The sequence below is a fragment of the Monodon monoceros genome, unplaced genomic scaffold (assembly GCF_005190385.1).
Source record: "Monodon monoceros isolate NGI ecotype Baffin Bay Population unplaced genomic scaffold, NGI_Narwhal_1 Super_Scaffold_18, whole genome shotgun sequence".
In the NCBI taxonomy this organism is placed as follows: Eukaryota; Metazoa; Chordata; class Mammalia; order Artiodactyla; family Monodontidae; genus Monodon; species Monodon monoceros.
Window position 1 is genome coordinate 11123720 of NW_021703774.1, and position 13270 is coordinate 11136989.

The window sequence follows — 13270 nt, forward strand, 5'->3', positions numbered from 1 at the left end:
TGAAATAAAAATTAATGACTGGCAGAAGAAAAAAATGGTAAAATATCTTTTAACTCAGTATTCACATTTGAAAGAAACAGATGTTATATATGTATTTAATTTCTAATTATACACAATTTATAATTATCATATGTAATATCAGTATCATATGATATAGTTTTATATGTACTTAACTATAGTTTATATATTATAACATATAAAATTTATATAGCTGCATACATAAAATTATATGTTTAAGTATTATATCATATGATATAATTATCACATATAATCAATTATAACATATACTATATATATAACTTTATATATACAAAATTACATTTTTTTTGGTATCAACATGTTCTAAAGCTTTTTGTTAGTTTGAAAGATTTAGCCATATGCAATGGTAAAAGATCCTATATTTGTAGGAACAGAACAAGCATACTGTTTTATGACATAGTAGAAACTAATCAACACTTGTATTTTCCTTTTCAGAAGTCTGGGCTAGAGTAATTTAAGAATATGTGGGAAGTTATATTTCAAAGTATTAATAAATTAATACTTAGAATAAAAGCTAACTCATTTGGCTTCCCATCAAAGTTATATTGACTGCACATTCATAGCAATATTTATTGTTCATGAGAATGACCAAGATACTACACCATTCTAATTGACTTGTACTTCAATCCAGACCAATTAAATTGTGCTTTGTTTTAACTTTATTGGTAGAGAGAGTGAAAGAGAGAGACAGAATGAGTAAGATCGATTAAGACAAGCAAAGTTTCAAAAGCGTTAAGTCTAGAGCTTGGAAAGCCAATATGATATTTGGAATGGGTATATGATTTATAAGTCAGGAGGTTCAAGACCCAGTTGCAGCGCTCATTTCACTTATGTGGTAGGGAGATGGTAAAACTTCCCTAGGTTCCAGATACCTCATTTGTGTAATGAGACGGTGAGACTAGATGATTTCAAAGACTCCTGATAGCTCTAAAATTTATATATGCTAGCACTGCTCCATTTTCTTCAAGAGGTTCTCAAAAATGTTAAAGTATTTTTAAATAAAGGCTTCTAACTAAAAGGTAAATATTTATCCACCAATTTGGTTCACAATTATTGAATTTCTACCACGTGCCAGGTACTGTGTTTAACTATGAATAGGGAGTTTACAGTTAAATAAGTAAAAAAAAAAAAAAAAAAAAAAAGGAAGCAGATGATTGTAATTTTATAATTGCCATATTGAAACAAAGAAAATTTTGTGATAAGAAAAAGGAGTAAGATATTAAAATATCTTGAGGGTTTCAGTCTCCTGATTCTTAGTATATTTACTCTCTCAAATAACATTCTACTCTTGGGAAACAGTGCTTTTAATTTTGTTTAAAACATCGTTGCTTTCAGAAGTCTTTCCAAAGAGACCCATGGGATCTTTTTCTGATACTGTTGTCATTATTAGGGTTTCTGTTTTGAGTATTAATTATAGAAATTCAGTAAACTCTTGTCTTTTTAATATCAAACAATGATTTATTTGCAAAGGATTTCAAAACTTTTAACCAAAGTAAACTTAAAAATTAATTCCCATTAGGAAAAATGGAATATTTAATTAGCTTGCTTATATAATCATAATTTGATTGTTATACCTATAGATGAGATTATTAGGAAAGGGCTATTTTCTTTTTATCAGAGATAAGTATATATTTTGGAATTATGAGTAACTACAAAATAAAAATGAATGATTAATCTATAAGTTAGTGCCTAGTGTATAGAATTGATTTATCATGTGCATATGTGCAATTATAGAATAGACATAATTGTGGCCTTGAAAAAAGATAAAATAAATATGGTATTTTAAGATGATTAAAAGGGGATTTGATTTGATTAAGTAAGCTATTATGTTAATAATCTAAAAATAAGTCATTTGTTTTTCACAATCATTCAGTGTCAGATTTTAGCACATTTTTTTTACAAAATCACATTATAATAATAATTTGAAAGGATACATGTGCAAAGATCCAAGTTAGTATTGTAGTATAAATAGATGACTGATGGATAGATAGATGACAGACAGATATAATATAAATTGATAGGTAGATAGATAGATACATAGATATCCATACAGATGTAGATGTAGATGACATGGTACCTGCCCTGATGTAATTCATGAGGAGAATAATATTAACCAACTTTTACTGGTAAATGTTTTACTCATATATAACATATATACAGAAAAGTGCACAATCGTAGTATTGAGATTGGAACACATTTGAACTTCAATCATCTATATAAAACACAGAACATTACCAGAATCCAAGAAGTCCCTCTGTATCCTCTACTATAACTTTTATTCGCAAAGTGTTACCACCATCCTGGTTTGTAACATCATAAATTATTTTTGTCTGACTTTGAACTTCATATTGGAGGAAGCATAATATATGTGGCTTATTTCACTTAACATTATATTTGTGAGATTCATTCAAGTTATTCTGTGCCATTGACTTTAATTTATTCTTATTGTGGTATAGTATTCAAATCCTCAATTTACTTATACATTGAATTATTGATTAACATTTTGATTTTTTTTCTGTTAGGGGTTATTGAGAATGGTGTTGCTATGAACCTATTTGCATGTGTTTGTTTTTTTTTTTGCATGTGTCTTTAGGTTACACACACGTTCATATTTTTGTTGGCTGTAGGTCGGGCTCATTAGATTTGCCTCCATCTGCTTACGTAGATAGTTTCAAAGAATTTTCTACAGTGTAAGTGGTGGTACTAATTTATACTTCCAGCTGCAGTGTATGAGAATTACACTTCTTCTGCATTATTATCAGCACTTGGCGTATTCTATCATTATACTATTTTAAGACATTTGGGAATGGATAATGCTACCTCATTGTTCTTTTAAATTCCCTGATAAGGAAATTGCAGTTTCATGATCATTAGATGCTAATGTTGTCTGTTTGTCAAGTGTTTTTTTAAGTATTGCTTTTGCCATCTTAACTGTTCATTTACAACAGTAAGTTGTAAGTAAGGTTTACTTACATTAGTGCCTGCTGTACCTGTCCATTTCTAATAGAAGGGTGTTGAAATTTCCAACTAAGCTATTGGATTCATCCATTTCTTTTTACAATTCTATTAATTTTTGCTTCATATAATTTGATGCACTGTTGTTAGACACATACATATTATTATATCTTCTTGGAGAGTTGACATTTTCATCATTGTGTGATGCCCTTCTTTATCCCTTGTTACTTTACTGGCTTCAAAGTCTGCTCTGTCTGAAATTAAGAGAGTTATGTGGGCTTCCCTGGTAGCGCAGTGGTTGAGAGTCCACCTGCCGATGCAGGGGATGCGGGTTCGTGCCCCGGTCCGGGAGGATCCCGTGTGCCGCGGAGCGGCTGGGCCCGTGAGCCATGGGCGCTGAGCCTGCGCGTCCGAAGCCTGTGCTCCACAGCGGGAGAGGCCACAGCGGTGAGAGGCCCGTGTACCACAAAAAAAAAAAAAAAAGAGAGTTATGTAATTATACTTTTACTTTCTTTTGATTAGTGTTAGCATTGTGTATTTTTCTCCATTTATTTACTTTTAATCTATATGTAGATTTACATTTAAAGTGGGTTCCTTGTAGACAGTCTATAGTTTGGCCTTATTTTTTGCTCCATTCTGGCAATCTCTGTCTTTTAATTGACGTATTGATGTTCCAAGTGATTATTGATATAGCTGCATTAATATCTACCATATTCATTAATGTTTTCTATTTGTTGCCCTTGTTCTTTTTTCCTTTTTTTGTGCTCCACTCTTTGTCTGCCTTCTGTAGTTTTAATTGAGCATTTTATATTATTCCATTTTCTCTCCTTCTGAAGCATATTGGTTATAATTCTTTTTTTTTTAACATCTTCTAGTCATCATCCTGGAGTGTGCAATATACATTTATAGCTAATTCAAGTCCACTTTCAAATAATACTATACCACTTCATGGGTAGTGTGAGTACCTTATAATAACAAAATAAGCTTAACTTTCCCTCCCATCCCTTGTATTACTCTATCATTTTTGTCATTCATTTCACTTATATACATATACACATATGTGTATATATGTATATGCAATACACACATAAGATATATATACTCATAAGATATATATGTAAACATACATAATTTATACATTTTTGGTATTATTATTTTGAATGAACTATTATCAGTTAGGTCAATTAAGAATAAGAAAAATAAAAAGTTTTTATTTTGTCTTCACATATTCCTTCTTTGATGTTCTTTGTTACTTTATATAGATCTGAGTTTCTGACCTATAATATTTTTTCTTCTTTATGAAGATCTTCATTTAATAGTTCTTGCAAGGCAAGTCTACTGATAACAAATTTCCTCAATTTTTGTGTATGAAAGTCTATTTCTCCTTCATTTTTGAAGGTTAACTTTGTAGGGTACAAAATTCTAGGTTGGTGTTTTTTTCTTTCAACACCATAAATATTTCACTGTACATATTTCAATGTCTATTTGTTTTGTTTCTGAGGAGAAGCCAGATGTAATTCGTATCTTGCTTCCTCTATAGGTAACGTATTTTATTCCTCTGGCTTCATTCAGGATTTTTTCTTTATTTTTGATTTTCTGTAATTTAAAAATGATATGCCTAGTATCATTTTTAGGCATTTTTTTCTACTTGGTGTTTTCTGATCTTCCTGGATCTGTGGTTTGATCTTGAACATTAATTTGGGGGAAATTCTCAGTCATTCTTGCTTCAAATATTTTTTTCTGTTCCTTGTTCTCTTTCTTCTTCTGGTATTCTCATTATGTTTGTGTCACACCCTTTGTGGTTGTCCCTCAATCCTTGGATATTCTATTCTGTTTTTTTTTTAATCAGTCTTTGTTGTCTTTGCTTTTGATTTTTGAGGATGCTATTGATATATCCTCTAGCTCAGAGATTCTTTCCTCAGACCTGTCTACTGATGAACCCATCAGAGGCATTCTTCTTTTCTGTTACAGTGCTTTTTACCTCTAGCATTTCTTTTCTATTCTTTCTTAGGATTTCCATCTCTCCGCTTATATCGTCTATGTTTTTGTATGCTGTCTACTTTATCCATTAAAGCCCTTATCGTATTTATCATAGTGGTTTTAAGTTCTCGATCTGATCATTCCAGCATCTTTGTCATGTCTTGTTCTGGTGCTTGCTCTGTCTCTTCAGATTGTGTTTCTTGCCTTTTGGTATAACTTGTACTTTTTTTCTTGACAGCTGGACATGATGTACTGGGTAAAAGGAGCTGCTATAAACAGGCCTTTAGTAATGTGATGATGAGGTGTGGGGAAGGGGAAGCATTCCATGGTCCTACAGTTTGGTCTGTCTTTTATGGAGCCTATGCCTTTGGACTGTAAACTTCACGAGAGTTTCTCAGTTTTTTTCTTCCTCACCCCTGGAGTGGGACAAGATGGCTAAAGTGGGCTGGAATTAGGTATTCCCCTTCCCCTAGGTCAGTTAGGCTCAGAAAGTCCCACAGAGAGTTAGGCTCTAGTTAACTAGTTTCCCCTGAGGGCAGAGGAGAGCAGAGTGCTCCACAGTATTTCAAAATGGTTCCGTTTCCCCTCACACTGTGGGAAGCAAGAGGGGACTTTTCTTTAATATTTACTGTAGGAACCTGATTGAGCCCCTGGAGGTAAATCTCAAAATATGATGAGGACTCTTTTTATGACTGGGTCCCTCTGGACTTTTTAACTCCCAGACTTTTCCACACACTTACTCTGTAGCCATTTGTCAGTGGAAGTTCAGTTTTTCTTACCTTAGCACTGATTTCCATACTTGTTTCAACTCTCAAGTTTCTGCTCTGAGCTGTGACTCCCTGTATTCCCTGTCTTTCCAATCTTGTGGGTAGCAGTTTGCTTCCTTCTCTGATGGGTCCAAGAAGAGTTGTTGATTGTTCAGTCTGTTTTTATTATTGTTAGGGTTTGACTTTTTGTTAGGAGGGAGTAGTGACTTCCAACCTCACATATGCAGAACTGGAAACCAGAAGTCCTATAGATTTCTTCATATATTCTGGATATGAGTCACTTATTAGATTTCAATGATGCTAACTGATGTTTTTTAATAAAGAAAGAGATAGTAAAATGAATAACTTTTGAGGAAAAATGTATACAATAATATACCTTTATTTTTATTTGAAAAAAATTACCAGTTCTTATATTAAGTGAGAAAACTTGTTAAGACATTGAAAGTTCAATATGAGACAAATATGGTTGATGTCCTCTAATTTATTCTTAACAAAAAAAATTTTTAAGTGTGTTAGGTGATTAAAGATTAAAAAGATTATTTCTGGAAGAAGTGGCATTTGAAGTGTACTATATTGTATGGCTTTTTTTTTTTTTTTTTTTTGCGGTACACGGGCCTCTCACTGTTGTGGCCTCTCCTGTTGTGGAGCACAGGCTCCGGACGTGCAGGCTCCAGACGCGCAGGCCCAGCCGCTCCGCCGCATGTGGGATCCTCCCGGGCCGGGGCACAAACCCGTGTCCCCTGCATTGGCAGGCAGACTCTCAACCACTGCGCCACCAGGGAAGCCCTGTATGGCATTTTTGAATGAAATATGGAAGAATGTGGTCCACAGTATCTGGTACTGCAGTTCATCCAGATGTAGGTACCAGTAACCAATTTCACTGCTCCTTCTACCCCAGCCCCCTGTGTAAATGCATTTCTCTTACTATAATATGGGATAGGCAAGATCCTATCTTAAATATTAGCATTTCTTTTGTATTATCTAGCTAAGATGTAGGTCTCTAGAAGAGATAATCAAATACACAAGGGAGACACTAGATCCTCTCTCTGCACATAACTCTTTGTAAATGAGCCAGATTGTACTTAGCAATATTGTTTCATATACATAATCAATGGTGATATGAAACTATTCAAAAACTGTTTCAATATACTCTAATATAATTTTGAAACAAATTAAATGCAATATTTTTTAAGGAGAAAATGGCTGTAAAAATGTAAGCACATGAAAATTTGGTGCTGTGAATAAACGATGGCCATGAATAGCAGTTGCTCCTAATTTTAACCATTTTCAAGTCTGATAAAAAGATGAGGACAAATATATAATCAGGGGAAAGTAGTTGTTCCTCTGGGCTTTTCAATTTATTTCATTGCTTGAATTTCCAACATGCACAATTATTAATTTTGTCATTAAAAATGACATTTTGGAACAAACGATAATCCTGCTATTCCACATGTATTATCATATGATCAATAAATAGTTTATAGATAATAAGTCATTGTAATAGAGAATAGACACATTCCTGTCTTTTTTTGAGTTTAGGAGGTAAAAATATTTCTCCCTCTTGATTTCAGATAAAATTTCTAGGAACATTATAAACTTTAAAAAATGTGTATTTGCAATGAGATACACTGTTCATACAATCATGCATTTTATTATGTTGTTGATAAACAATAATCAGTTCAGTTAAAATGGTGAACTAAAACTGTTTCATTTTGAAAAAAGCTTAGAGCAATAGGAGGTTCACAGAGCTATTTATAATATGCGTGTATGTATAATTTTACAAAGTGCGTATACATTTTCTTTCACTTTTTTCGTTCAGTGTGGATAAAGATTTTCTCATACAAGCATACTTTTTTGAGAGACTCCTTGATTGTCTTTTACACTAGAGATAAGGAAACTTTTTCTATTTTCAGTGTAGTTGCTGTTCTTTTCCATTCATGTTCTTTTCTGTTCTATGCAGTTGAACTACCCATTGTTTTTTCTATACCAGTATTTCTGATTTAGTCTTGTTGTGGATTATTCTTACTATATTGTACTTGATTTGCTTATCGATGTGACATACAAAATTTGTGCATAGCCTCATTTAAGGATTAGTTTGATTTAGGATGTTCTAAAACACAGGCACCCTTTCTCTGTCTACAGAGAAAAATGTTAACATGCAGCACTGATGTCAGAAAAAATAATAGGATTTTACAGCCTTAATTGAGAGGTGGGCTATGAATGATTCCAGTAAGTTTACCATAGAGTTATTGTGCCTTTGCCTTTTAATAGTAAACATTTACACACATTTCACATTTACTATGAAATCATTACTGTGGTCCAGGCCCATGATAAGCACATATCATGGATTATCTCATTTTTCTTCACAACCTCTTTACACTGTAAGAAAATTTTACCCATTTCACCAGACAGAAACTTGAATCTTAGATCGGTTCCTCTCTAGTAAGCAGTGGAGTTATGATGGTGACCTGAGCATTCTCGTTTAAGTCTATTTTCTTCAAATTATATAACATGATTATGATTTTGACTGGAAATATTTTAAATATATATAATGTGTTAATTTTAAGACAATGGACTCTCTAATAGTACTATAGTACTAGTAGTACTATTTTCCTTTAGGAGTGTGATGTGTTTTTGTTGTTTTACTCTTTTTTTGTCCCACTTTTTTTTCATTGTTTTAACTTTTTTCTTTTTTTTTCTTGAGATGGTTTATTTTTTTGCTTGAGATAGTTTTTCTTCAACTAATTCTTGCTGAATTAATTTTATAACTCCAATGCATTGTTGTGGCATGATATTATCTTAAGAATATGTAAGACTCAGAAAATTTGATCAAAAATAACAAAGACTTTTTATTTCCAACTGAATTGTCTATACCATTTTATTTTAACCTAAATAAAGTTGAATTTATATTATTGTTTACATAATTACTTCCAAGTCGTCTCTTTGAATTAGGAAGATTATTTATTTTCTTTTACTCTCTGTAAAATTCTCCAACTGTGAAAATAATAGGCATCAGTTTAATGAAACGAAATAGAAACAATATAGGAAAAGTTGAAATGAAAACATGGGCATTTTTTTCCATTTACTATACTTTTACTATCCTTTCTGAATTTTAACAATATATTTAAACACAGTTCACATAAGTGGTCAATTAGAGAAGAGCACATTTGTTACATTTTGAAGACAAATTTGTGCTAAATACATTTTGAAAATTTTGAATTTACATTCCACAGCTGGCCTAGCCATGTCTTCCATTTCTGTACATTCCACTCCCCTTTTCAATTTCCCAGCCCCTCAAGAACATTAATTTTCCTCATAATATTCAGATAAAACCACAAATCAATGTAACACCTCAGAAAGAACATCATTTTTGTATCCTAAAAACAGTGTTCCCTGTTTCAACGTCTTCTCACCAACAGATAAGTGAAAAAAAATGTTTTTTCTCATTCTATATGTCATTTATCAAAACACTGAATGCTATCAGTACTGGGTTATTGTCAGTCTTAATCATTTTTTAGAGTTATTTTTTAAGTTAATTAATTAATTAACATTTGTTTATTATTTTTGGCTGCATTGGGTCTTGCTTGCTGCATGCAGGCTTTCTGTAGTTGTGGCGAGCCGGGGCTACTCTTCGTTGCCGTGGCGGGCTTCTCATTGCGGTGGCTTCTGTTGTTGCGGAGCACGGGTTCTAGGCACGTGGGCTTCAGTAGTTGTGGCTCGTGGGCTCTAGAGCGCAGGCTCAGTAGTTGTGGCTCACGGGCTTAGCTGCTCCGTGGCATGTGGGATCTTCCCGGACCAGGGCTTGAACCTGTGCCCCTGCATTAGCAGGCGGATTCCCAACCACTGCACCACCAGGGAAGCCCTTAATCATTTTTAAGTTTAGCTATTGAATAGCTCTTCCTTTGTTACATTATATATGGAGACTCCAAAATCAGATGTTCATCTGTCAGCTGATGAACAAAAGTTCAAGCTCTTTGTGGCACAACTACACAATTCATTTTTTGGTAGAGTTAACATCTCTGTAGAACTGTTTGTACAATAAGTTAGTTTTTATTACTTTCTTTTCATTTTTATTCCTTTCACTAGTATTGAACATATAAAATAAGTATTGGCACATTTATTAATGCTGACATGTAAGGTTCTTAAACTATAATACAATTGGAAAAATGGGTTTGCATCATTGAATGTGCTAGAGTTTGTGAATTTTTATATTAAATCAGACAATGATCAGTGAAGTCAGCTGTGAATGGTAAAGAACAAAATTAAGTCATCAGTAGGATATACTATATTTTATTATTGTATGCTGTGAAAGGTAAGGGAATAAAATGATCTATAGTTATAGAGGTAGATAGAGATATTCAAACCTCTAAGTTTATAAGACTGTTATTTACATCTCCTGAATTTATTCTCAAGAACACAGTAACTGAATATAAGGGACTGTCTGTAATGAGATAAAATAATACTATTTATCCTCTTTCAACGGTTAAGTGTTCAGGAGATTGCATACCAATTTATAAGATCTCTTATGTCAATGAGTATGTGCTTTAAGCCACTTTTATTTAGAAAACTTCCTTAAAAAAGACAAACATTGGAATTTCTTTATATTAATGTGGTGTGTATACATTTGTGTGTGTTGGGGGAAAATAGTTAAGCTACTTGATAGGACAAGATGAAGATTTAAATGATCTTAAATTCTAAATATTTCCTTCGGTGCCTTAATCTTCCTTTTACTCATTTGTGATTAATCATTTATATTTAATATTAACCATATACACGTATACATGCACATGCATGTATGTGACACATATCAACATCAGAAATTATTTTCCTGAACAAAATAAGGGATATTCTGTGTCACCACTGGAGAACAGCAGTAGAGGACTACACAGTCAGTGTGGTGTTAGAGAAAGAGTAAATCACATTCTCAATTGTTGCTGTGTGCTCATAGCCAATCTCGGTTATTCCAACGGGCTCGTTGTTTAGAAAATGTGGTAGAGTTGTCATGATACAATTATGCAATCCCTCCATGCACCTGAGCTAAAGTGTCCATCGCCCTATCTTTGACTATCACCTATAAGTTTTTGATTCCTAAAATAGTAATCCCATCTTCGGCGTAACTTCTAAGAAATATATCTACATTGTCACTTCTTCTACTGGATGTTTCCAACTAAGAGTGTTATTCAACTCAGAGTCAAAATAATCAAAACCAGGCTTCCTTACATTCTCTTCACAGTGGAGCTTCTTTGCCTCATATCTTAATGTTATCACTTATGCTAGAAACTTCTGTTGCATTTCCCTCCTCCCATTATGTACATTTTCAATGTTTCATAATCTTGCCTATTCTAATTGTTTTTCAAAATCCATCTTCTTCAGATAAATCATATTGCCACTGCTCCATTCAGACCTTCATCATCTTGATAAAGGCCTTAACATCTTCCTTGGTTTGGTTTTCCCCTCACACTCTCCACTTCTCTTTGTCTTAATATTAATACCTATGAGCTTATACCAGAACATAATATGTTCCGTGAATACTTCAGTAAACAAATAGGCAATATTCTCTGCACTTGTGGAGCTCGCATTCTAATAAGAGGTGTTGACCATAATCATGTTAAGTGAGTAAATTATACAGCATGTTAGAAGCTGAAAACCTCTGTGGAAAAGATAGAACAATGTAAGGAGCAAAGGAAATAATGGTTGGAAGAGGGAAATATGGGAAGGTATATTCATTTAAAATAGGTTAGTCCAAGAAGTCCAGAGAGAGAGACATTTGAACAAAAACTTGAAGAAAGTGAACGAGTGAGCTTAGAAATATTTCGAGGAAGAACATTCCAGGTTTGGGAACAGCAAGTCAAAAATCATGAAGCAGGAGGATACCTAGCATGTGTTTGGGGAACAGCAAAGAAGCCAGTGTTCTTGGAGTGGAGTAAATGAGGAAAAGTGGAAGAGAGATGAGTTCAGAGAGGTAACAGGCAGCTGGAAAATAGGGCATCTTTTTAGCCATGGAAAAGGGCTCTGGCTTTTACCCTGAGCTAGATGGGAAGCCATTATGTGGCTGTGAACTGCGAAATAAAATGAGCTGAATGATGTTTTGCAAACCATTCTGGTTGTTGTGAATATCTTTTTAAAACACAAAAATGATTACAATACTCCTCTGCTTTAAAATGTTTGGTTTAAAAAAAATATATCCTCAGGACAAATTTCCAGTCTGACATAATTGACTAAATGCCTCCTCATCTCCTGACACCATCCATCCAAGACACCCATGGGAAAAAAATTACTCTTCAATATGTGATTCCATAATTAAGTGCTAAGGTTGGGCCCTGCAAACCATAACTTTATAGAAATGGTGAAGTAATACAAGTGGGAATCATTAGGGACTACTTTGTGTGGGTGTTTGAACATGACGTTGATCTTGAGGACAGAGAAAACCAATTAGTCCAAAGGGAGAAAGGTGAGATAAGGTGAAGGATGTTGTATAAGCAAAGGCATAGAATTAACAAAGTCCAACAAAGTCCAAAGTCCAACAAAGTCCAACAAAGTCCAATCACAAAGATCGCCTGCCTGCTGGGAGAAGTGGGGCAGATGGAAGCCAAGCAGAAGAGTTTAGACATTGATACCACCATAAAAGAATGGGAAATTATAGATTTTTAAGTAGAAGAATACAATAATAATATCAGTCTTTAGACCGTAGCCTGGTAAATGGTTTTGATTTATTGAGGAAAGATAAACAAAGAAAAAACAATTCTCATATGAGTCAAACTTGCTCTCTACCTAAAAGCATGCTCTGTCTTATCTTGGGTAAAATCAGTGAGCTTATATGAAGGATGTTGTTGACCAAAGAGGGCTTCCATTATTTTCTCTGAAGATGGATGACTGGCCAAAGAGAAGGAAATGGAATTGAAGATAAAGGGCGTCATTTGTCTCCTCTGTGCTTAGGTGTACTGTTGGTGTGTATCAGATCCTAGACCTTTTAGTGATGTTTACTGTCAGATGTATAATATCAGTGTGTGACAACTACATTGAATGGAAAGAACACAGTAAAGTCTGGTATATAAAATAAAGTTGATGTTTTGTTCTTTAGGTAACAGAAACACGGACGGGTCCTCTTGGCTGCAGTAACTATGACAACCTAGATTCTGTCAGTTCTGTTCTGGTTCAGAGTCCTGAGAATAAGATTCAGTTGCAAGGTATGTAGGTGAAATTTCATTAATTCTCTATGAGCCTGCATGACAGTTATCCAGTTGTGATTTCTTTCTTCTCTCTTCCTTCCTTCTTCCTCCCTCCCTCCCTCCCTCCCTCTCTCTCTCTCTTTGTTTGTTTGCTTCTTTCTTTCTTTGTTTCTTTCTTTCAAGCTGTATGTGCAGTACTAGGCTTTTAGAGTTCTCATAAAAGGCTAATCTCCTAATTTTTAACTGATATGAACATTCTAGACCAGATGAAGGGAATGTCAAAATTCACTTTACTTCTTAAATTAAGTAATCAATAACAATTGAAAATGTATTGTGATAATATTTTTCTTCCATACAGTA

The 13270-nt window shown here is 33.8% G+C and overlaps 1 protein-coding gene across 3 annotated transcripts in view; it reads left to right on the forward strand.

The window, feature by feature from the left end:
• The window catches only part of BRINP3 (BMP/retinoic acid inducible neural specific 3), a 415363-nt gene that overhangs the window by 252330 nt on the left and 149763 nt on the right, over positions 1 to 13270 (forward strand). For all 3 annotated transcript variants that reach the window (XM_029229677.1, XM_029229679.1, XM_029229678.1), the window contains one exon: positions 12823 to 12928. In XM_029229677.1, coding sequence (XP_029085510.1) covers positions 12823 to 12928 — 106 coding nt within the window. The remainder of the gene's footprint in view (positions 1 to 12822; positions 12929 to 13270) is intronic.